Here is a 25663-nt window from a genome sequence, read left to right as displayed (position 1 = left end):
CTAAAAATATGTAGAATACGTATCGGCCTAGACTGAGGATAAAAACAAAACGTAAGAAAAAAATTGAGCTATTTATTATAGCAACAAGTAAAAAAATTTTTTTTTTTTTCAAAATTGCTCTATTTTTGTTTATAGCGCAAAAAATAAAAACCGCAGAGGTGATCAAATACCACCATAGGAAAGCTCTATTTGTGGGGAAAAAAGGACGTTAATTTTGTTTGGGAAGAGAAAGGTAAAGTGACGAGCGCAATGAATATGACTAAGTAATCAAAGTGTTAATCAGTGAACATTGATAATAAACTAAAATTGAAACAAAGTGCTAAAAAATATAAAAACATCAATAATGAATAAAAACGTTCAGCCAGCAAGTGGCCAGTGAAAAAAAAAAAAAAAAAAAAAAAAAAAAAAAAGGGTGCACAAAAATAGCTGCAAAAGTCAGCAGGCAAACATAAATATGAAGCCTAAATCAGTCCTGGAATAATAGGCTAACAATACAGCCTTTATACGTGCATAAAAGTGTAGGAAGTTCCATAAAGACAAAAATAAATATAAACTTCTCCAATAGTGATAAACAAATGTTTAAAATCTTCTCATGTGGGTCTTCAAATAATGTGGGCTCACAATGCGCTTACCTTCCCAAGGTAGTAATCAAGCCTTGATTAAATGGATATCCACAAGGGGTGTTGTTGAATCTGCAACTAGCTGTGGATGTTCAGGGCGTCCTGTATAATCCAATGTTTGTAGGCTCCAGATTTCTATTTGGCAGCGGTGGTGCTCAGCATGGGGAAATAAAAAAGGTAGCTTCCCATAGTGTAGTAAACCAAGGCTAATTTATTGGTAAAAACGCTAACAAGTGCATTTTAAAAGATCAAAGAAAACGAAACTAAGAAACAGCTGATGACAGCTTACTGATGTATTGCTTCAAAAATCAGTCCGTCCCTTACATGTTACACCACGTCACGTGGCTTCATCAGAGGACCTCTGACCTCTGATGAAGCCACGTGACGTGGTGTAACATGTAAGGGACGGACTGACAGCTTGTTACAACATAAACGTAGATCATCAAGTGAAAATGTTTTTCTTGCTTTTGCAGCTATTGCATTTCAGGGTCATGGGGTTACAGAAAAACATCTCAGGAGAAGTACTTAGAATCCCTGAGACCTGAGCTCTAGAGTGGTAAATATGAGAAGATGACTGTCAGGAGAGCGTGACGCTACCAAGTTGTGCTTTAGAATGATGGGAGCAGAAACCTACATGATTACACGTATCATACCTCCCAACATTTTCAGATGGGAATGAGGGACACCTATTAGCAAACATATGTAGGCATAGGACATGCCTCCTGTCACAATCCCTGAAAGAAGAATTAACCCAAACAATTTTTGTACTCACTGTAAAATCCTTTTCTCTGAGTCCATGGACGGACACAGCTCCTTAAATCTTGACAAGTGGGTTATGTTCCCTGTTTACAGGAGAGGACTAGGCAGAAACATGTTAGATAATTAAATACATGTTACATTAGCAGAGTTAAAAAAGGCCACCCCAGGGGGCGGTCCCTCCAGACATAACCCTCCTCCCTGCAGTATGCAGCCTCAGTTCGTAACAAGCAGTACAAACCTAAAAATGAGGGGTGGGTGCTGTGTCTGTCCATGGACTCAGAGAAAAGGATTTTACGGTGAGTACAAAAAATCCTATTTTCTCTTACGGTCCATGGACGGACACAGCTCCTTAAATCTTGACAAGTGGGACGTCCCCAAGCAGTGTCAAAACGAGGGGTGGGAACAGTATCAGTAAAACCAATTGTAACTTCACCCCAAAACAAGCAGCGCTCCTCAACGGAGAAGGTGCAACTTTAAACAGCCGCCTGCAAAACCTAGCGGCGGAAAGAAGCATCAGAATATGCACTCACAGCAACCATGTAAATTCTGGAAAAAGCGTGAACGTACGACTAAGTCGCCGCCTCTCGCACACCTGTGAGACCGATGCATGATGTCGGAAAAAAAAAACAGGAAGCACCAATTGCCCTGGTCGAAAGTGCCGCAACCGGAAAGGGGGGCCCCGCCCCCTAAGAGCATAGGCCTGTATGACGGTCTGCCTGATCCACCGAGAAATGGGGGTCGACGAAATGGCCGCCAATGGGAGTTTTCAATGTAATTGAAAACCTCCCAAAAAATTGCGGCAGTGCCGGCAAAATGGTGGCAAAATGCCGCATTTAAACAGGAAAAGCCTCCTAGGGCTTTAACAGTGAAAACCCCTCACAAGAAAGTACAAAAAAGAAAAAACGCACGCCAGATAACACAGTCCCTTCAGGAAGGCCCCCCTGACAGCGGCAATGTTAGCAATGCAGCAGAGGGAAAAGAGCAGGGAAGGGAGGAGAAGAGGACCCCCGAACCCCAGGAATGCCCAGCTGTACCAACCCACCGAACCGGGAGGAAATGTACCCGTCCGAGCGAGGACTCGCTGATGCATTCCTGACAGAACTACAACCACAATGGAGGTAGCTGTCGGCCCGGTCCACTGTGAGTGAGACAACACCACAGCCCAGTCATATGTGGACCTCGGAGCAAAGCTCACGGCCACCCCAGGAGTCATGGGGTATGGCGTGGCAGACCCAGCCTCTTTGCAAAGGTGTGCCCACGCTTGCTGGTCGGATTGAGTAGACTACAAGGATCTGTATTATCCAGCCTGTCTCTCAGCCGACAGTGGAAAGAAGATTCTTCAAGAAAAAGTAAAATAAAATAAAATAAAATTTCTCCTCAGGGCGCTGGGCCCAAAGGGAGCCATACGTCCTTCTCCTTGCTAGGCAGAACGAAACTGAGGCTGCATACTGCAGGGAGGAGGGTTATGTCTGGAGGGACCGCCCCCTGGGCGGGGCTGTTCAACATTGTTAATGTAACATGTAATTAATTATCAAACATGTTTCTGCCTAGTTTTCTCCTGTAAACAGGGAACATAACCCACTTGTCAAGATTTAAGGAGCTGTGTCCGTCCATGGACTATAAGAGAAAAAAAGTTTACATAGTTAGTCAGGCTGAAAAAAGACACAAGTCCATCCAGTTCAACCATAAAAAAATTAAAACTATATAAAAATATAATAATAATAGCCCACAAGGGTTTTTTTTACCACTACTATTCCTTTATATTGGCTTTTAAAATGTACAAATGCTGCAAATTTAGAATTTGAATGAAAGGTTTAGCACTGGGAAACACTTTGTAAAAAGATAAAAAGTGCATTTTATATACAACTATAGAGATCAGATCAAAATGATGGACAAATGAGGGACAGAGGGACATTACTCCAAATCAGGGACAGTTCCTTGAAATCAGGGACAGTTGGAAGCTATGCATTATTACATGTATACATGAGAATGCATTTTTATCTACTCAGAAGACACAAAGGCCTTATCTTGAGGAAACAATAGCAATCATTTGTTAAAATCCAATTCAAATGATTGAATCTTGTCCTCAGCCAGAGGGTGTGTAGAAGTCTTTGGGGGTCCATAGGAATGCAATCATTTGCCATTATGGAAGAGAATGGGAAATGTTCATTTCATGTCTTTGGGTATCATTATGCTATTGTACATTTAGCTGTTACGACTATTTAATCTATCCTTCAAAGTGGAATGCTGGGTACACGTGGTCAGGTCCAGCGGGCTGGATGACAAAAAAAATCTTACAGATTGCTGTACGAACACATCTGATTTTGCAGAAATCTCGCCCCGCCTGAGCTATTGTGTTCTGACAGGGGAACTGCCCCCCCCCCCCAGAACACAAAATGATCAGCGCTCACAGTCATTGGCTGCAAGCGCTAATTGGATGCTGGTTTTCCAGCATGCTCGTTTGACAGAAGGCGGTCGTGAGACCAGCTTCTGTCAGGGGGATCTGTACACATGGGCTGATTTGGGTTTATTTTCAGCCCGTGTGTATCCAGCTTAAAGAGGGGTTCCGGGCATAATTTTTTTTTGCAAGCTAAAATTAATCACATTAAATAGTCCCTAAAACATATTAATAGCTCCCCAATCGTTCCAGAAATCATTGCAAACACTTGCCTTATATCCTTCAGCTCATGTTGTGGCCGTATCCATCATATGTGTGGGCATGTGAAGCCCAGTTCCTTTTTCGTCCTGGTTTTCAGGGAGAGGTGCATGCTGGGCGATTTTTAGGCACAGTAATGCTCAGAGAGTCCTGGGAAATGAGTGTCATCATTTCCCAGGAGGCAATGGGGACTTAGGACAGGAAGTTGAACCACCTAGGACCAGGAACTAGGCAGATTACGAAATGTGCCTAGTAACAGCCAGATTTTTTTACATTAAAGGCAAGCTGTTAATAGAAAGTTCATTTTTAGGGTGGAACTCCGCTCCAAGTAGTAGGAAGACGGGGACAGCTTCATTTGCGCAATTCTGCATATAGGTTTCTTGAATCAATTTGTTATAAATCTTATTAGCTGCCTGTGGGTTTAATAATTTTCAAACCACAGGCTCTCTTGGCTGTCTCCGCTGTCTAGCGATCATCAAACATACTGGGTCTCTTTTTTTCTCCCTACGATTGAGCCTTGCCCTCTATTCTTAACAGCATTGAAATTTGGATTAGGCCTTTACACTAATTTGTGTGTGTGGAGTCCTACTTTGACTCCTCACTGTTGGCAGGATCGAGGTGGTCCCCATCCGGGGAGACAGAGCTGGTTGTCCATTTTTCTGGTCATTGTGTTACCCCTGATGAAGCCATTTTTGGTGAAATATATTGGGAAATAACATCTCACTTGACCGTCAGCAGACTCAGAAAAAACAATATGTTTGTAACACATATGCTTTTAAACATTTTATTTGTCATGTGATTTCTATATTTCATGATATTTTAATAAATATATTAAAACTATTGTTATGTTGATATTCTAATGATTTAGCACGACTATAATCCCACCAATTTCTCTTTCTATAAATTAATGGGCACAGTGGAGACAATTGATGGCACTGTGGCTGCGTTTGATGGCCTGGCACAGTGGTGACAATTGATGCACAGTGGCTGCATTTGAATGCATGGCACAGTTGCGACAATTGATGGGCACAGTGGCGATAAATGATGGCACAGTGGCTGTGTTACATGGCACAGTGGCTGCATTTGAATGCATGGCACAGTTGCGACAATTGATGGCATGGCACAGTGGCGACAACTGATGGCATGGCACAGTGGTTGCATTTGATGGGCACAGTGGCTGCATTTGATGGGCACAGTGAGGCTACAATTGTTTTGTTTTTTTTTGTTTGCGCCCCCCCAAACATTTTGAGCACCAGCTGCCACTACATCTGATTAGATGCAGATGCTGTTTCGCCACCCAGCTCCTTCAATTTTTAATTGAAGGATATCAAAGAGAGTTGAGCTGACAGGGTCGCTCACCGATTTCCAGCAGGTTCCTTAGGATTTGCTCAGGGTATGGTCAGCTTTACTCTGAAACATCCCCACACTATCCTCATTGTAATGGAAAAACAGATTTCAGATACAGACTCATACAGCATACTCTTGTCCCTGTGCATGTATTGGGCCTAGCCATTGCGAATAAATGCTGGAAATGCTTGTGAGAGCAGCCATTGTTCTTTATAGGACTGGAGTCTGGGTAATGTTGGCCATTCTCTAGCAGAATTCTGTTTTCAAAAAAATAGTTTTGCTTTTTTTACTTGTTAGTGGGGTCAAATCGATGTTCATTTTCAACCTCAGTGACTAGAATTTAGTTTTTTAACTACATGCTGACCAGCCGCCATTATTATACGGCGCAGGTTGGTTCCCATGCAGGAGTTACCGTAGCTGTACAGCAGCCGCTTTAAGGGGTATAGGGGACGCGCGACGGCCATGTGACATCGGAGTCAATGCGCCGGCGGCCGCAATGTCTGCCGCCGACCTGCAATCTCTCCTGAGAGAAACAGAATGGGGATCTGTCATTGTAAACAGACAGATCCTCGTTCTGTCAGGGAAATAAAGAGATATCTGCTGTTCCTAGTAATCAGGAACAGCGATCTCTCTCTACTCCCAGTCAGTACACTCCCCCACAGTTACAAACACCTCCCTAGGGAACACTTAACCCCTTGACTGCTCCCTAGTTTAAACCCCTTCCCTGCCAGTGACATTTATACAGTAATCAGTGGTTATTTTTTATTTCTGATTGCTGTATAAATGTCACTGGTCCCAAGAAAGTGTCAAAAGTGTCCGATCTGTACGCCACAATGTCACAGTCCTGCTAAAAATCACAGATCACCGCCATTACTAGTAAAAAATAATAATAAAAATTCCATAAATCTATTCCCTATTTTGTAGATGCTATATCTTTTGCGCAAACCAATCAATATACAAAAAAAAAAAAAAAATGTTTTACCAAAAATATGTAGAAGAATACATATTGGCCTAAACTGATGAAGACATTTTTTTTTGGGGGGGGGGGTTATTTATTATAGCAAAGAGTAAAAAAAAAAAATTGTTTTTAAATTGTCAGTCTTTTTTTGTTTATATAGCGCAAAAAATAAAGACCACAGAGGTGATCAAACGCCATCAAAAGAAAGTTCTATTTGTAGGAAAAAAAAGACATCAATTTTGTTTGGGTACAGCCTCGCACGACCACGCAATTGTCAATTAAAGTGGTGCAGTGCTGTATCGAAAAAATATGGCCTGGTCATTAAGGGGGCAAATCTTCCGGTCATTTAAGTAGTTAAACAAATGGCTTTCTAGCAGGGAATGTGTTTTTTTTTGTTTGAAAAATTACACTTATTTCAAAATCAAATGTTAAATGCAAATTTTATTTTGAAGTACTTTCAAATGACATTCTTCAAGTCATCAGATGTACTGCGAATTTTCGTATGAATGTTCCTACGAACGTTTGTTTGAAAATCTACTAGTGTATAGCTAGAGAGTAAAGCTGGCCATGCATTATACATTTTTTTTTTATATAACTTCCTTTAGATTTACTTTAACTATGTAGCAGAAGGGCCTGCCAGGTTGTATACAAATTTAAAGTGTTTAGGTTTGACCTCATATTATATGGTTTTGGTAAATCTACAGGAAAATTGTACAAGGACATTGTATAATATATGTTCATTCTGGAGCCAGTGATTGTGAGCTCTTCAGCCTTGTAAACACTGTCTGGCCAGGTAATGAGGCCACATCTTAAGGGTCTGTTTTTCTATAATGGGGGGAGGTAGTCCCAAAGTAAACTTACACTTTAAATCTCTGCTGCTGAACCATGCAGCTTTCATGTGACACTAAAAACCTTAATTCCAAAGCTAACAGACCAAGATAAGGATATTTATTTAAAAAAAAAAAGTGATAGTTTCAGTTAAATCCAATGAGGTTTAAAAATGACAGCCACGTGGCTTAAATAAAGGTAGATAGCCACGTTTTAACCATTTCTGATTTGCACTTGGGGCAAAAAGTAATATGCAAACATAGAAACCTATGACAGCCAATCGGCAATCATATGTTATTTTAACAGCATACAGTATAACTAAAAAAGCAAGTGTTCATGCACATGCATGTATTGCCGCATATAATGTAAAATAAGGACATATTTTGGAATCCAGAAGACCTGGGTGCTGTGTAAAGCTGCCTGTACAAATAAATGACAGGATACAGCCGTATGTAGATATAAGCAGCTTACAGCATAAACATGTGCCATGCGTCTGTACACATATATATGTTTACGCTTGGAGCTGTGTATACCTTCATACAGCCGTCTCTTGTACTTAAAGTGGAGGTCCACACATAAAGTGAACATCCGCTTTTCGGAACCCTCCCCCCTCTGCTGTCAAATTTGGCACCTTTCAGGGGGGAGGGAAGTGCAGATACCTGTATAATACAGGTATTTGCACCCACTTCCTGGCATAGACTCCCGCCCTTCCCCGCTGTCTTCTGTGAAACGCACTGGTGCCAGAAGACAGCAAAGATAAGCAGAGCGACTTGCGCATGTGCAGTAGGGAACCGGGAAGTGAAGTCGCAACGCTTCACTTCCTGATTCCCTCACCGAGGATGGTGGTGAGGACAGCCGAAAGCCGAGCGGTTGCTCGGCTTCGGCTGCCGACATCGCGGGCACCCTGGACAGGTAAGTGTCCATTTATTAAAAGTCAGCAGCTGCAGTATTTGTAGCTGCTGGCTTTTAATATATTTTTTTAGGCAGACCTCCGCTTTAAATTGTATAGGGTGCTTAACGCAACACCTGTGGCTCCCAGACGCCAAAATATGGACAAATAGTATGTTACATCTTATGTCCCTATATGCTCATGTGTATGGGCCCTACAATGTGATTGGTTGTTTTATTATGGGTTGCTGCTCTATTATGCTGCTTTATTGCGCTTTCTACATCCTGGATGTATATATATTAACCACTTCAATACTGCACATAGTCATATGACGTCCACAAAGGGGATCTCCCATCCCGGGTGGACGTCATATGACGTCCTGGATTTGTGCGGTGATATCTGAATGATGCCTGCAGCTAGAGGCATCATTCAGATATCATTGTGTTCTGGCGGTGATTCTGTGTACCATAAGAATGATCATAGCGGTGGTTCTGTCGATTGATCGTTCTTATAGGCGGCGGGAGGGGACATCCCCCCCTCCCGCTGCCATCCGGATTGGAAGCATAGAGATGACTGGTGACTATGATGGTCACCAGTCATCTCTATGACCGTCGGAGGCTCGGGCGCGATGTGATGTCACGCCCGGGTACCCGGAAGTAAACAAAGCCGCAATTGCGGCTAGTAAGCATTAGATCGTGAATTTTTTTTTCAAGATCTCATGCTTTCCAGCCTGGAGGAGAGATGTGGGATCTTATTGACCCCCGGATCTCTCCTTAAAGAGGACCTGTCACACACTATTTCTATTACAAGGGATGTTTACATTCCTTGTAATAGGAATAAAAGTGATCACATTTTTATTTCTTTTTTTAAAGTGTAAAAAATAAATAAATAAGTAAAAAAAATTCAAATAAAATGCCCCTGTCCCCGGTAGCTTGCGCTCAGAAGCGAACGCACACGTAAGTCCCGCCAACGTATGTAAATGTTGTTCAAACCACATATGTGAGGTATCGCCGCGTGCGTTCGAGCGTGTGCAACAATTCTAGCACTAGACCTCCTCTGTAACTCTAAACTGGTAACCTGTAAAAATTTTCAAAGCGTCGTCTATGGAGATTTTTAAGTAACAAAGTTTGGTGCCATTCCATGAGTGTGCGCAATTTTAAAGCATGACATGTTAGGTATCTATTTATTCGGCGTAAAAAAACATCATCTTTCAAATTTTACAAAAAATTGGGCTAACTTTACTGTTTTGTTATTTTTGAATTCATGAAACAATTTTTTTTAAAAAAAAAAAGGCGTTTAAAAAATGATTGCGCAAATACCGTGCAAGATAAAAAGTTGCAATTACCGCCATTTTATTACCTAGGGTGTCTGCTAAAAAAACATATATAATGTTTGGGGGCTCTGAGTAATTTTCTAGCAAAAGAATGATGATTTGTACATGTAGGAGAGAAGTGCCAGAATAGGCCCGGTATGGAGGTAGGTATAAAAGCCCTGTAATAGCCCTGTAATAGGTTCCTTTAAGCTAGTGCATTGTTGGTTCACTTAACTTTTCCTTCGATTTCCCTTCTAAATGTTTTTTTCCTTTGTTTGAATTTCTCACTTCCTGTTTCTCCCATCATCCGAGCGGTGGAATGTCATTTAGAACAGCTTACTGAACACCTTACTCAGGATGAACAGGAAGTGAGAAATTCAGACAAAGAAAACAAGGAAAAAAAACATTTAGGCCTCGTACAGACGACCGGATCTATCCGCGGATCAGTTCCAGCAGATAGATCCGGTCGTGTGTACGTCCGAGCGGACATTTCCCGGCGGATAAAAATCGAGCCGACGAATTCCCAGCGGATAAAAATTTCTTAGCATGCTAAGAAATCTATCCGCTGGAATCCAGTTCAGCGGACTAATCCGGTTGTCTGTACAGACTCACCGGATCAGTCCGTCCGCTCCCCTCCCTCGCAAGCGTCGTAATGATTCGACGCATGCGTGGAAGTATTTACCTTTCAGCTTCACGCACGTCGCCACGTCATCGTCGCGGCGATGGCGCGACACGTCACCGCGGATGTATTCCGCGGGGTATTCGATCTGTTGGTGTGTACAGCCATCAGATCCAAATCCGCCAGAGGATTTATCCGCTGGAAACGGTCCGGCGGACCGTTTCCAGTGGATATCCTCTCGTCTGTACAGTGCCTTAGAAGGTAAATGGAAGGAAAAGGTAAGTGAACCAACAATGCACTAGCTTAAAGCGGAGATCCACCCAAAAGTGGAACTTCCGCTTAATCCACTCCTCGCCCCCTTACATGCCACATTTTGGCATGTCATTTTTTTGGGGGGGTGAGTGGGGGCTTCAGGAGGAGTGGGACTTACTGTCCCACTTCCTCCTTCCGCCGAGGGGCTGCAAAGGCGAATAGTCTAATCGCCTTTTGGCAGCCCCTCCCTGTAGGCGATCGCCTGGGACACGTGACAGGTCCCAGGCGATTGCCTGTCCAATCGGATGGCGCAGCGCCGCTCGCGCATGCGCAGTGGGTGCCCGGCTGTGAAGCCGAAAGCTGTCACGGCCGGGTGCCCACACTTAGAATGAAGACGCCGCCCGGAGAGGGGGGGGGAGGAGCGGAGCCCCGGCCGGCACGTCGCTGGAACGTGGATCAGGTGAGTGTGTGTTTATTAAAAGCCAGCAGCTACACTTTTTGTAGCTGCTGACTTTTAATAAACATTAAAAATGAGTGGAACACCCCTTTAAAGGAACCTATTTAGAAAATAAAAAACGAACCTTTACAACCCCAGGACCATTAAATATCTATGTCTATCACTCAGGAAGACTCCAGCTATAGAGAAACATGTCCTGACTTGTTTACCCTTTTCGGTTGGGGCTTGTAGTTCCGAGGCAGCTGGAAAGCCACAGAAGCTACAATTATAACCTGAGATCCAATAAGTGTAAAGGCTGGCCGAAGGCTAGCCTGTGTTTGTGGGAGGAGTCTGCTGAGTACTTAGCCTCCTCCCACGCCGGGTCCTGTGTTGGCGCCATTTTCAGGTTGGAGGGAGGAGGGGCAGAGCAGCGGCAGCAGAAGCAGAAGCCTCGTGGGCTTCATTGGAGTGGAGCCTCTCGTTCGTTCCCATGTCCCACCCAGCTTGTGGGGGCTGCCTTCGCCTGTCCTCCCGGCCATCCCCGTGTTCATTCCTGCTCGTTGGGCCGCCCGCTTCTCCCGGCGTTCGTGCGGGGGGGGGGCGGGCGGGCATCCATCCTCCACTACCCCCAGGGCTCCGGCTGGACGTGCGATCATCGGGGGAGCATGAGCCCGCCTTCCTTCTCGGTCTTCCCACAGGGGGGGGGGGGCTCGCCCACTTCCCCGGGTGCGCGCTGCCGCACGAGGGGAAGGGGGGCCCCGCCACCATCCGCATGTTTCCTCCGGAGTTGACCCGGCTCCTCCACCCGCCCGCCCGTTCTCCAGGCGCACCCCGGGCTTCAGGGGGGGGGGCACCCACCCGCTTCCAGCATCTGCAGGGCCGGCTGCTGTCCACCCACTCCTCCCGGGCACAATGATCCATCCACTCCTCCCGGGCTACGCTGGCAGCAGGGGGGGGGGTGTTCACCTCACGGCTGCAGGGGTCCTACGCTGGCTACATAGGGGGGGGGGCTGCTCACCCGCATCTCCGGGGTCATGCTAGCGGCATGGGGGGGGGGGGCTGTCCACATTCACCCAGGGTCACTGGCTTCCTTGCTCGTGCGGGGGGGGGGGGGGCATCCATCTGTGCTGCATCTGTCCATCCATCCACGTCTCCCAGGGGGGGGGGGGCGCTGTGCCACATACATCCATCCATCCATCCACTGCTCCCAGCTTGAGGGCAGGGGGGTGAATTGTTATCCCAGTGCTGCAGGGGGTCCCTCTGGCAGGTTTGGGGGGGGGGGGGGCTGCTGTCAACCCGCATTTTCAGAGGTCATACTGGCAGCATGGGGGGGGGGCAGTCCACCATTTCTGTAGAAGCACGTTAGAGGTATGGGGGGGGTCTCCACGGGTCAAGCTGGCGCTGGAACGTGCAGGGCTGCCCGCTTGTCCACCCGGTGTCATGGGGGGGGGGGTGTACACCCTTCATTCATGGGGTCATGCCAGCAGCCTATCACCCATTTCTTCAGGGATCAAGCTGGCAGCATGGGGGGGGGGGGTTTTGTGTTGTCCTCCCACAGGTTGCGCTGGCAGTTTTCTTACATTGCTGCAAGTTGTGACAGCGTCCTGTCATTGCGTTTCAGTCGCGCCGCGTTTCCAGCCGATGCATTTTCTGTCTTAGCGTTAGTGTTCTGCGTCACAGCATTCTGCCCCAGGGCGTTTTAGTCTTTGCGTTTCAGGTCTCTCTTTGCGTTTCAGGTCTCTCTTTGCGTTTCAGGTCTCTCTTTGCGTTTCAGGTCTCTCTTTGCGTTTCAGGTCTCTCTCTGCGTTTCAGGTCTCTCTCTCTCATGTTTTTCCCATGCAGTGACGTTTCCCATGCGGTGACGTTTCCCATGCGATCTTCTCAGGCGATAGCGTTTCCCATGCGATCTTTTCAGGCGATCACGTTTCCCATGCTATCTTCTCAGGCGATCACGTTTCTCATGCGATCACGTTTCCCATGCGATCTTCTCATGCGATCACGTTTCGCGTGGTAGTTCTCATGCGATTACGTTTCACATGGTGGTTCTCGTGCAATTGCGATCACGTTTCTTATGCGATCTTGGTTTCACGAGTCGTGTCCTTGTGTTTACGTTTCTCATGCGATTACGGTTCGCATGGTAGTTCTCATGCGGCTATATTTCGCATGGTAGTTCTCATGCGATCACGTTTCTCATGAGTCATGTCATGTGTTTACGTTTCTCAGGCGGTTACGGTCACATGGTAGTTCTCACGCGATTACGTTCTTATGCGATTACAGTTCACATGGTAATTTGCATGCGATTGTGTTCACAGGATAGTTTCTCATGCGATTATGTTTCTCATGTGTTACGTTCTCATGCGACCACGTTTCTCAAGCATTATGTTGTCTCATGCATTTCGTTTTTCATGCTCATGTTTCCATGCGATTACGTTTTCATGCGATTGCGTTCTCATGCGACCACGTTTCTCATGTATTATGTTGTTCCATACATTACGTTTTTCATGCTCGTGTCCTCATGCGATTACGTGTCCTCATGCGATTACGTGTCATGCGATGATGTTTCTCATGCGAATTAGGTCCTCTTGGGTTGCGTTTCTCATGCGAGTCATGTTCTCATCAGCGTCTTCAGCGTTCAGGCGCAGCGTTTCTCCCTTAGCGTTCTGCCCCAGGGTTCTGTCATCGTATTTCCGCCTCAGCATTACAGGCTCAGGAGTTTAGACTCAGCATTCTCTCATATTTTTCCAGGTTCCGGTCATGGCATTTCTGCCTCGACGTGTCAGGCTCAGCATTTTCTCTCATACCATTTCTGCCCACGTTATCGGGCATACCATTTCTGCCCCACGATTTCTGGCATAGCGTTCTGCCCCCACGATTTCTGTTATAGCGTTTCTGGCCCACGATTTCTGTCATAGCGTTTCTGGCCCACGATTTCTGTTATAGCGTTTCTGGCCCACGTTTTCTGTTATAGCGTTTCTGGCCCACGATTTCTGTTATAGCGTTTCTGGCCCACGATTTCTGTTATAGCGTTTCTGGCCCACGATTTCTGTTATAGCGTTTCTGGCCCACGTTTTCTGTTATAGCGTTTCTGGCCCACGATTTCTGTTATAGCGTTTCTGGCCCACGATTTCTGTTATAGCGTTTCTGGCCCACGATTTCTGTTATAGCGTTTCTGGCCCACGTTTTCTGTTATAGCGTTTCTGGCCCACGATTTCTGTTATAGCGTTTCTGGCCCACGATTTCTGTCATAGCGTTTCTGGCCCACGATTTCTGTTCTAGCGTTTCTGGCCCACGATTTCTGTTATAGCGTTTCTGGCCCACGTTTTCTGTTCTAGCGTTTGGCCCACGATTTCTGTTATAGCGTTTCTGGCCCACGATTTCTGTCATAGCGTTTCTGGCCCACGATTTCTGTCATAGCGTTCTGGCCCACGATTTCTGTTATAGCGTTTCTGCTCCACGATTGCTGTCATAGTGTTCTGCCCCATGATGTCTGTCAGTGTTGGTCTGTCATAGCGTTGTCTTCTTTGTGGTTACCATGTCTCATTGTACTTGTCCACGTTGCACCTGGGTTTGTTAGCTAGTGCTCACATCTCAGCGTCTGTCACGTCTACAGATACGTATGGGCGGAGGTTTCGTTTCTTAAACACATTAGGGGGGGGCGGCTGTTAGCATGTGCATTCACGCACAGGGGTCTCAACGTTTTGGTTATATTCTCATACTTATCATTTCTGGCTCTACGTTTCTGTCATTTCTGCCCCAGTCTCTGCGTTTCTGTCATTTCTGCCCAGTCTCTGCGTTCTGTCATTTCTGCCCCAGTCTCTGCGTTTCTGTCATTTCTGCCCCAGTCTCTGCGTTTCTGTCATTTCTGCCCCAGTCTCTGCGTTTCTGTCATTTCTGCCCCAGTCTCTGCGTTTCTGTCATTTCTGCCCCAGTCTCTGCGTTTCTGTCATTTCTGCCCCAGTCTCTGTGTTTCTGTCATTTCTGCCCCAGCGTGACGGTCATAGCGTTGTCTGTCATGGTGGGGTTGTTTCGTTGGTCATCATGTCGTTGTACTTGTCATGTTGCATCCTGGGTTAGTTAGCTAGTACTCGCATCTCGGGATCTGTCACGTCTACAGATCCATACGGGCTGAGGTTTCGTTTTTAATGATTGTTGGCCACAATCTTCTCGCCCGTATACCATACGTCATACGTTGCACGTTCATTCTTACACCTATACGACTACCCACCACGCTCCGTGGGTACACTAGCCCTGAGTGTTCAGTTAATTGCCTGTGTCTGCGCTGCAGGTTACTCGGGCTCATTTACCACTCACACAAGGGTGGGGGGGGGGGGGCTGTCTTCAGGTTCATTCACGCGCAGTGGTCTTGACGTGTCTGCTCATGTTCTCGTACTTAGGTAGGTGCAGAGGGGGTGGTTGTTGTTGCATGTCTGTTGTCTTGTTTGCTGGTTTATGTTCCTAAGTCTGGGAGTCTGGCTTGGTTCCCATGTGCCTTGATGCTATTGCCTAGTGCATTGGCCTTGTATGCATTCTCCAGGTAGCTGACACTTACTCTCCTGTCAGTTGTTCTTTTTGGCTCTTACCCTCTCACTTCCCCATATCAGCATGGGTAGGCCAGGGGTTGGGGGATTTTCACAGAGCCACTTCACCGGTTGAAGGATTTCAATCCGCTTGGCCCTTGCTCCATTTCCCCCATGCATCCTCTTGTCACAAGCAGTTAATTCTTGTGGTGGGGTTGTCTCGGGCATCAGGCTTGATCCATCTTCTTGGGTCATTTAGTTCTGAACGGTTCGCAGGTTCTATACGGGGTTTCCTTCTGTCACAAAGTCATGGGTCGGTGGGTTCTCCTGTCATAGTGGATACGTATACGGTTGCCTTCCAGGTACACACTACTGGACGGTTTGTTCTCTACCCTTCTATACCTAAACATGTGTATTTTTGCCCTCTTCTCAGGCATACCGACCAGCTAGGCCAAGGCACACCTCAGGCCTTGGGTGTTAGGGTTATCACAGTTTCATACTCGAAGACTCTGACTACAAGTGTAAAGGCTGGCCGAAGGCTAGCCTGTGTTTGTGGGAGGAGTCTGCTGAGTACTTAGCCTCCTCCCACGCCGGGTCCTGTGTTGGCGCCATTTTCAGGTTCCCCACCCACCCGTTCCCCCAGCTTCATACACACTTTTTCCTCTTTCTACATTTTCTTATTCTTATTCTCACATTCAGGGTATGCCCTCTTCTCAGGCATACCGACCAGCTAGGCCAAGGCACACCTCAGGCCTTGGGTGTTAGGGTTATCACAGTTTCATACTCGAAGACTCTGACTACAAATGTGGATTTGTACTTGGCAAGCAAGATGCACATTTTTTGCACATAAAAAAAAACAAAAAACATTATAATAAAAAATAAAAAAAACGCTTAAAAGGCACATTTTAAAAAACACTTGAAGCTCAAAAAGATGCGTGACCTACTTTGTCAAGTTTGCTACACGTAGGGTCAGCTCTATACATAAGGTGTGACATTGCACATATACGCTACACCTGACATCACACAATAGGGTGCATAGTGGCTTTCATTTATGCTCTCTTCTATTAATTCTATAAAAGCACCTTCAATAAAATAAATCAATAAAGAAAAATATGCAATATTGTTTAAACATGTTCTAATATTTCATTATGTTAATGGGAGACATTTTCTTTCTATCAGTGTTTCTGATATTAATCGCCCCCCTCCGTTTTGTGTTTTTCCCAATCTGATGTAATGCATGCTGTAGATTGGCAGCAAACTGTGCTGTAAGGTGAGATCATCCTGCGGTCCTGATGCAATTGCTCTTTGTTGTTACAATGAGGGCGCTGCAGTTATCTTTGTGGCCGCTGGAGGCAGCAGAGGACACATGTGTTTTCCATTAGCTGCGATACGTGCAGAGCAGAGTGTGAGCTCCATTCCCATAGACAGTACAGGCTGGGTGAAATCTCTGGGGACAGGGGACAAACAGTACATGCGCATCACACCCACATCCCTCCACATGTGCTCAGCTGAGCAGCTCAAGTGTGTGGCTTTCAGTGCTCACCATATATCTGCTAAAAATAACTTCTCTGCTCATATTGAGGTAGAAACAGTAACCGCAATGAAAATGTACATTATGTACTTATTTCACATACTGTGGTGTATGTTAACACATATAGTACAAACTGTAAACAAGAATAAATATATATATATATATAATAAAATTAAAATACAAAAGTATTTTTTCAGATACTGCAATTTTTTTTTAATAATAATAATTATATATATATATATATATATATATATATATATATATATATATATATATATATATATATATATAATGTGTATTATTTAATTTTTTGCAGTATCTGAAAAAATAATTTAGTATTTAAATGTTATTATTCTTTTTAATAGTAGCATATATATATATATATATATATATATCATTTTTTTGAAGTATCTGAAAAAATAATTTAGTATTTTTATATTATTCTTTATATATACAAATATATACAAATATATATAGAAACAGTAACCGCAATTAAAATGTACATTATGTACTTATTTCACATACTGTGGTGTATTTTAACACATATAGTACAAACTGTAAACAAGAAAAAAAAAATATATTATATATATATATATATATATATATATATATATATATATATATATATATATGCTACTATTAAAAAGAATAATAAAATTAAAATACAAAAGTATTTTTTCAGATACTGCAATTTTTTTTTAATAATAATAATTATATATAATGTGTATTTAATTTTTTTGCAGTATCTGAAAAAATAATTTAGTATCTAAATGTTTTTATTCTTTTTAATAGTAGCATATATATATATATTATATATATATATATATATATATATATATATATATATAATCATTTTTTTGAAGTATCTGAAAAAATAATTTAGTATTTTTATTTTATTATTCTTTTTAATATACAAATATATATATAAACAGTAACCGCAATGAAAATGTACATTATGTACTTATTTCACATACTGTGGTGTATTTTAACACATATAGTACAAACTGTAAACAAGAAAATAAATTATATATATATATATATATATATATATATATATATATATATATATATATATATATATATATATGCTACTATTAAAAAGAATAATAAAATTAAAATACAAAAGTATTTTTTCAGATACTGCAAAAAAATTAAATAATATGTATATATATATATATATATATGCGTATTATTTAATTTTTTTGCAGTATCTGAAAAAATAAATGCTTTGATGAAGGCCTAAAGCCGAAACGCGTCAGTATTTTTGGATGATGTTCCTTGCCATAATGCTTCAATATATATATTCTATGGAGAAGCTGTTGAAAAAACATAGTTTCATGTTTGTTGGCCGATAATTCTTTGCCGTTTGTATGCAATACAAGTTCCTGGCCAATGCCCTTCGGACAAAAGTCCTGCGCTTTGCCTGCAGAAAATCTGATCGTGTGTATGAGGCTTTAGACTACCTTCCATCCACAGTCCACACAGGGTCTGGTGAGCCGGTGGCACTGTTTTATTGGATTATACGAAGTAACGCATGTCGCATCCAAACGACTGGAACAAGACAAATACAAATGCGTCCGAAGTAATGAATGCCGCATCTAAACGAATGGAATGGAACTGATGCAATTGCATACAAAGTTACAAATGATCCAAAGCTTGTATTGTTCTGCCAGCATTGGCATATTCTGTTAAAGGTAATATGCAACAGTTTCTATTAATGTCCAATAGCGTGCGCCAAAAGTCTCAAACTGACGTTAAATAAAGGTCAGTGATGATGCATCAGGACTGTATGATGAAATTTAGAGGATAGTCACATCTCACTTCCGATGATTAGATGATCTGTGTCCTGTACAGACCTCCAGGCGGTGTGTAGGAATGTTCTCTAGCTGTGCATACTCCATAGGAACATCTCGAAATTCAACATAAGACTAAAGGTTCCTTTATACGTGTGGTGGGAGGAGAAACCGTAAAAATAGGCAGTTGAGCCGCGAATGCACATGAGAAAACGCATGTAACTGAAACTCTGTATTGTTTCAAAACATACATCACTCGCAGTGAACGCAGAGATTGTGGTACAAATGAGCTCTACGTTCGCGCTTAGCGTATTGGAATCTGGAGCAGAATCATGTGATTCCAGAATCGCAGCGAAAAGTGGCACGTGATTGCGGTGCCATTGTTATTTTTTTAATGGCACCTCAAACGCAGTACGATTTTGCTGCAAATGCTTTGTAACAAAGGGCCAGATTCACAAAAGAGATACAACGGCGTATCTCCTGATACACCATGGTATATCTGAGATACGATTGTCGTATCTATGCGCCTGATTCATAGAATCAGTTACGCATAGATAGCCCTAAGATCCGACAGGTGTAACTGTGTTACACCGTCGGATCTTAGGCTGCAATTCTAGGCCGGCCGCTAGGTGGCGATTCCATTGCGGTCGCGTAGAATATGCAAATGACTAGTTACGCGGATTCACAAACGTCCGCTTTGCCCGTCGATCTAAATTTACGTTGTTTCCATAGAGATGCGTCGCGTAAAACTAAGCATGCCCTCTAGGTGGTGTAACCCATGTTAAGTATGGCCGTCGTTCCCGCGCCAAAATTTTTAATTTCACGTCGTTTGCGTAAGTCGTCCGTGAATGGCGCTGGACGCCATTGATGTTAACGTCGAAACCAATGACGTCCTTGCGACGTCATTTAGCGCAATGCACGTCGGGTAATTTTACGGACGGAGCATGCGCAGTACGCTCGGCGCGGGAACGCGCCTAATTTAAATGGTGTCCGCCCCATTTGAATTAGGCGGGCTTGCGCCGAGCGGATTTACGCTACGCCGCCGCAAGTTTACAGGTAAGTGCTTTGTGAATCAGGCACTTGCGCTGTAAACCTGCGGCGGTGTAACGTAAATGGGATACGTTACGCCGCTGCAGCGTAACGTAATTCTATGTGAATCTGGCCCAAAATTCCTAAAAATAGCAGCAAAACGCGCTAAATACCAAAGCGCCAGACTGAGTGCCAAAGCAAAAGGAATGGTGCCGCTCCAAACAACGCACCACAAACACGCGTAGAAAATCATGAAAAGCACGGCTCGGTAGCCGGACCTAAAAGCGGAGAAAAAATGAACCTGAGCTGCCTTCAAAAATACACGGCAGTGAAGTGCATTGATGTGAGCACTCTCTCTATAACGTTTCCTTCAATGACGCGTTTCAGCATGTTCTGACATGCACACGGGATGTTTTTGCAGCTGCTGTTTTTGGCTTTTTTTTCTGCAGTCAATAAACTCCCCAGCATGTTATCCTATGTGTCCATAGGCTGTTATCAGCAGGGACGTTTTCTAGATTTTTTTTTTAATGGGAGTATGGTTTTACTAAAAAAAAAAAAAAGTAAAAAAAAACGCTAAAATAAAAACCTTAATACAAAAATGCTGAAAAACTCTCTACAGCTACAGCTTTCTACAGCTAATGTTACTCGCTTTTTTTATAACGTCCAGTGTGCATGAGGCCTAAAATCAGAAAGTATGAATGGGGCTCATTTGCACCCACAGGATGTATAAGTGTGCGCAATAGTGTATTTTACGCACGCACGCAACTGCAGTACTTGCCTCCGCCCCCCCCCCCTTTCTATGTAATTCTAAGGCAGCACGATGTGATACATTACAGAAAGTTTGAATATACTGCGTATTCTTACTGCATTGGTGTGATCTGAAGCAACACAACGTAACGCAAATTGCCTCATGTATGTGCTGGGGCTGCTGTCCGATGGGGCTGCTGTCCGATGGGGCCGGTGTGAATACGTTCTTTTTCTGCATTTGTACGTCATATGACCGGAGCGAATCGCACGGCTTTACTTTAGCAGGGTCAAGGCAGACCATCAATGCGGCTTGCTCAATATTCCTAAAGATGTTTTATTGCACGCCGCGGGACCTTTAAAGGGGATTTATTTGGCAGAGGAGTTTACAGGAGTGGCATTTTTCTTTTTCTAAGTCCACAACTCCTGATCTGGGAGGACTGATCATGAAGTTTTAGGACTGGCAGTCAAATCAAACGCGTCAGTGTGCGGCTCGGTTCACGATGCTGCGTTTTGGGTTGCGACTTGTGAGACCCCCAAGGCGCGTGACATGTGAAATCCCATGTTAGTCAATGACAGCCGGTGACTTGTCGGTATGGTTCCTCTATCGAGATGGTTCCTGTAAGGACTGCGCAGGCGCAATCCTTGCCGACGGAAATCTCTGAACCTCGGCCGGCATCCAGGCTCATTCCTTAACATCCCCGTGGATTGGAGGATGTTAAAAAAAGAGCCATGAGGCCGAGCGAGCGTAGCGAGCCATCCGACTGGCCACTTACCTCAAATTCCACTTCGCCCTGGGAGTTCGGTGATTTCCGTCGGCAAGGATTGCACCTGCGCAATCCTTACAGGAACCATCTCGATAGCCGGAACCATATCGTCAGATCACCGGCTTAATTAGCACTACTGAAGTTATCCTGAATTTTGAAAAGGTTCCTGTATTACTTTAAAGTGGAGGTTCCCCCTAAAAAAAAATTCTAACAATATATTCAGAAGACTGATTACACTGCGGGTATGCTGTTTTTTTTTTTTTTTTCGTACATACCTCGATATCGCCGTTTCATCCCTCGGCTTCCGGGTATGATTCTTGTGGGGCTGGGCGTTCCTAGTTGATTGACGTTCCTCCGACCGACGCATACTTGACGTCACGACTTTCCGAAAGAAGCCGAAAAGTCGCTGCGCAGGCGCAGTATAGAGCCGACTCTATACGGCGCCTGCGCAATGACGTTCGGCTTCTGTCGGAAAGTCGTGACGCGCAGTATGCGGTGGTCGGAGGAGCGTCAATCAACTAGGTCCAGCAAGAATCATACCCGGAAGCCGAGGGATGAAACAGCGATATCGAGCTATGTACGAAAAAAAAAACAGCATACCCGCAGTGTAATCAGTCTTCTCAATGTATTGTTAGAATTTTTTTTTAGGGGGAACCTCCACTTTAAGGTGACTTCTATCCGACGTCTATACAAGTAGTACTCTAGTCGCCTGGAAAAGTCGCACTGTGAACCAAGCCTTTGCCCTCTTACTGTAACTGTATTGTCTCCCTTTATATTGCAAAGCACTGCGCAGACTGTTGGCACTTTATAAATCCTGTGCAATAATAATATAAAAAGATAGCCTGCCTGACCTGTCATGTCTTTTATTTATTTTGTATATAGATCTCTAACAATAGACTCTATAGATTTCAGCGATTAGATTTGATGATTGAGACTCGAATAAGAAGAAAACATGTTGATCGGACTTATCTAGGGGGAGGGGCGACTTTCTTAGAATAATAAAAAAAAAAAGTACAAAGCGATGACTGCAGTGAAGTGCAGAATAGATGTAGCGAGAAGCCTTTGTCTCCATCCTCCTCCTCCTACAATAAACACTCTCCCTTTAATACTGTCTCCGGGGCTGCCTGTCCCAGCTGGGAAGAGGGGAGGGTCCTAAGGCAGCTGTAACCGGGCAGAAAAGAACGCTGTAGACGTGCACTGATTTCTCATAGGCCCGCACAACAAGTAGGCGTTCCCCGTGGGCTCACTCTCAGGTCGAGCCCCCGTGCGGTGGGCGTGGCCGCGCGGCGTGAGTATATAAGCAGATTGTGGCCGTCGTATGATGCCAGTGCCAAGGGATGGTAACTCGCGTTCGTGCGCTGAGCGGTGGTGCTGGAAACACTCTGCAGGCGCACGGGTTTTAAGCACTTAATTCAACTTTATTTCCTGCCAATCAAGTTTTATCCTCTGTCCCTTCACCTGAAGTTCTTCCTCTGACAGCACTGTAAGTATGACTTTATATTGGCATGAACGTTGTCACTTGTTTATGACTTGTTTACAGCCTGGAATGTACTGCCAATATATAGATTGTTCAATCAATCCAGTGCAATCAATTAGACTTGCAGCGATTTAGGATTTTTATTGGTGATCGTTTTTCGATGACTGCAAACCTAACGTAGTAAACAATAGGAACGCAGAGCGCAGCGAGGGGGCGGGTTGCGGAGTAAGTGATGGACGTTCAGCAGCTTGTTGACATGTCTCTAGTTAATCCTGGCTTTGATGAGATGTCATGATCCATATGATGACCAGCTGACCCTCTTCTTTCTTTGTTCCTTGCAGTGATTTCTACTTGTTTTTGCACAAGCCCTCCAGAGAAGCAACCATGCCAGCCCGAGGTGGTATGTTCTACACTGTGCCCTTCTCCCTACCCCCTCCCATCATTGAGGAGGAACCCATGGAAGTGGATCCCAAAGACCTGTGGGACGGGAAGTGTACGGACTTGTCCAAGCGGTGTTCCAGTCTTTCCAGCTCCGACTGTGAATCCCTCACCAGTAGTGGCTCCTTCTCCGATTCCTCGTCTGATGCCTCGTCCGATTCCTCATCAGATTCATTGTCTGATTGTGGTAAGTTGATTTCTTCTGAACGCATTGTTAATCATTATGCATCTTTATTGGTCTGTAGCCTTCAGAGTGCTGGTACGGATAGTGCTAGAACAAAACTGTATTATCTTTGTTGGTTATGATGTTTTGACGGGAGTTGACTTTATAGTGTTGGTGCCTGGACAATACGTCACCTAGTACTTTTTATGACCTTTTTTGTTTCTGGTGCCTAAATTGTATCCACTAGTATTCTTTTAGTTGTATTACCTTTGTGCCTAGATCTAGGTTTCTTCTCAAGGTTACCAGGGGTTCCTTGAGCAATTTCTGCCCCTCCAATGAGTGCCCACTAACACCGTTGATCTTTTTAGCTATCTATAAGGGGTTCCTTGAGCAATTTCTGCCCCTCCAATGAGTGCCCACTAACACCGTTGATCTTTTTAGCTATCTATAAGGGGGTTCAATCTTCCCAATGACTAAGCATAAGGACCATCACACTAATGTTTTATGAGTTGTAGTAATTTATCAGGGGAGATTGGGCAAAGTTATTTTAAGGTTCCTCTGTGTCGAGAGGCTGGCCTGGATGAATACTTCCACTAGTATTGTGACTTATTTGTGGCTATTGAACTTTTATTTGTCTAGATGAATACTTTCAATGGTGCTAACGTGACTTTTCTTTTGTTCCCTGCAGAGATTGATGAACTTGACAACATTTCAATACCCGATTCAGACCTTCTCGTTGACCCTGAAGGTGAGCAGCTTTGTCCGAGTCTCCTCAAGATGATCAAACGTAGCCTGAACAAAGCCAACATTAACACCTTGAGATGCTCCAAGCTGCTCCTTCCAGAAGACCTCCTCTGTCACTTGGGCCAAGAACTCATCCACTTGGCATACAGCGAGCCTTGTGGACTTCGGGGTGCACTTATTGACCTGTGTGTGGAAAACGGCAAGGCCTGCCACACAGTGGCCCAGCTAGAGGTTGACCCATGCGTAGTTCCTACTTTCCAGCTAACCGTTCTGTTCAAGTTGGACTCTAGGTTGTGGCCAAGAATTCAGGGACTCTTTAGCACTAAACCTGTCCCTGGGTCTGGACATTCTCTGAAACTTAGCCCGGGATTCAAAGTCCTGAAGAAGAAACTGTATAGTTCTGAAGAACTTATCGTTGAAGAATGCTGAGCAAAAGTCCAGATAGAACTGTTTGGAAGAACTTATTGAGCGTGTGTAAAACGTAAAGACTTAATATGTCTGTCATGTGGGGTACTGCAATTACATGAAGGTTAGGGGGGGGGGGCTTTTATAATTAGTTTTTTGTTAAGGTGACAAATGTTTTTACTTTTTTTTTTTTAACCCCTTTCTGGCTATACCCTGATCTTGTTTGGTAACATTTTGGGTTAACCTGCCCACTGCCAAGTTTAGTGAGCAACATCTGCTGTGCTTTTTTACACTGGTATAGAGAAGCTCCAGTCCAGAGGGGGGGGGGGGGTCTTACATGGGCTTCAGTTAGGGTTGTGAAGATCAATTTGCAGTGGAATGCACACAAAGTATTGAAGGTTTTTACATTAAATGCACTGGGGAGTATTGCGTTTTTTTTTTGTTTTTTTTGTATGCTTTGGCAGCTGGTCTGCACTAAAGGGTGGTTTACTCTACCTCTTATAGAGGATGAATTGTCATAATTGATTTAAAAAAAAGTACATCGTTGCTATCAGAGACCACTTTATTTTTTTTCCTCACTACTGATTCAATGGCAGCTAGAAGAGATGTGCATTTGTTTTTCAGATAAGTGTGGAAAGCACTAGTATTCATTCAGATGTCTCTGTGTTCTGACATGCTACGTTCATATGGTTTACATTTATATAATTCACTTGATGTTCAAGTACAAAATCCACAAAATGTGCCTTTTTTTTTTTTTTTTACACTTTTTCTAATAAACCAGGAAATATTTAATCTGTGGTGGTTTTCATTGTCTTCCAAATTGCCCTTAATGAGGTGGGGGCAGATACAGCGCTCTTATACTCTGAAGGTTCTCGTGTATAGTAAAACCTTGGTTTGCGAGCATACTTTGTTCCAGAAACATGCTTGTAATCCAAAGCACTTGTATATCAAAGCATTTTTTTTTTACAGGGTATAAAAGAGAAGAGAGGCGACTCTAAGTGTAGCAATAAGTTGCTAAATGTTGTACCTTCATTAAATGTAATCATATTTCTACACTTAGAGGCTCTTCTCTTCTTTTTTTTATAAGTAAGAAGTGATTTTCGCGCCAACAAAAATAATTAATAAAACGTGGGACAAATATACATAAATCAAAGCTCCTCCCCTAGAAAAAAAGAAGTGATAGGCCTCTTATTCCAGTGAATAATTAGATGATAGGGGGCGCTGGTGCAATAAGGAAAAAACCTTATTTAAAAGTGTCAAAAGTGTATATCTAGTTATACATACATAAATAGGTGAATAAATATGTAGAAAACTAACAATAATAAATTATCACCAATACTTGCAATTTATTATTGTTGGGTGAATAAATATGTAGAAAT

At 43.8% G+C, this 25663-nt stretch overlaps 1 protein-coding gene across 1 annotated transcript; it reads left to right on the top strand.

Moving 5' to 3' along the window:
- Positions 1-22363: 22363 nt before the first annotated feature.
- On the top strand, positions 22364-25076 carry DDIT4 (DNA damage inducible transcript 4). The gene is made up of 3 exons (XM_040362310.1): positions 22364-22540; positions 22876-23159; positions 23824-25076. The coding sequence occupies exons 2-3, from the start codon at positions 22919-22921 to the stop codon at positions 24306-24308; spliced, it is 726 nt and encodes a 241-aa protein (XP_040218244.1). The 5' UTR covers positions 22364-22540; positions 22876-22918; the 3' UTR covers positions 24309-25076.
- The last annotated feature ends 587 nt before the right edge of the window (positions 25077-25663 follow it).

This window comes from Rana temporaria, chromosome 8 (genome assembly GCF_905171775.1).
Source record: "Rana temporaria chromosome 8, aRanTem1.1, whole genome shotgun sequence".
NCBI classification, from domain to species: Eukaryota; Metazoa; Chordata; class Amphibia; order Anura; family Ranidae; genus Rana; species Rana temporaria.
The sequence above is the reverse complement of the archived record's forward strand: the minus strand, read 5'-3'. Positions and strand labels throughout refer to the sequence as shown.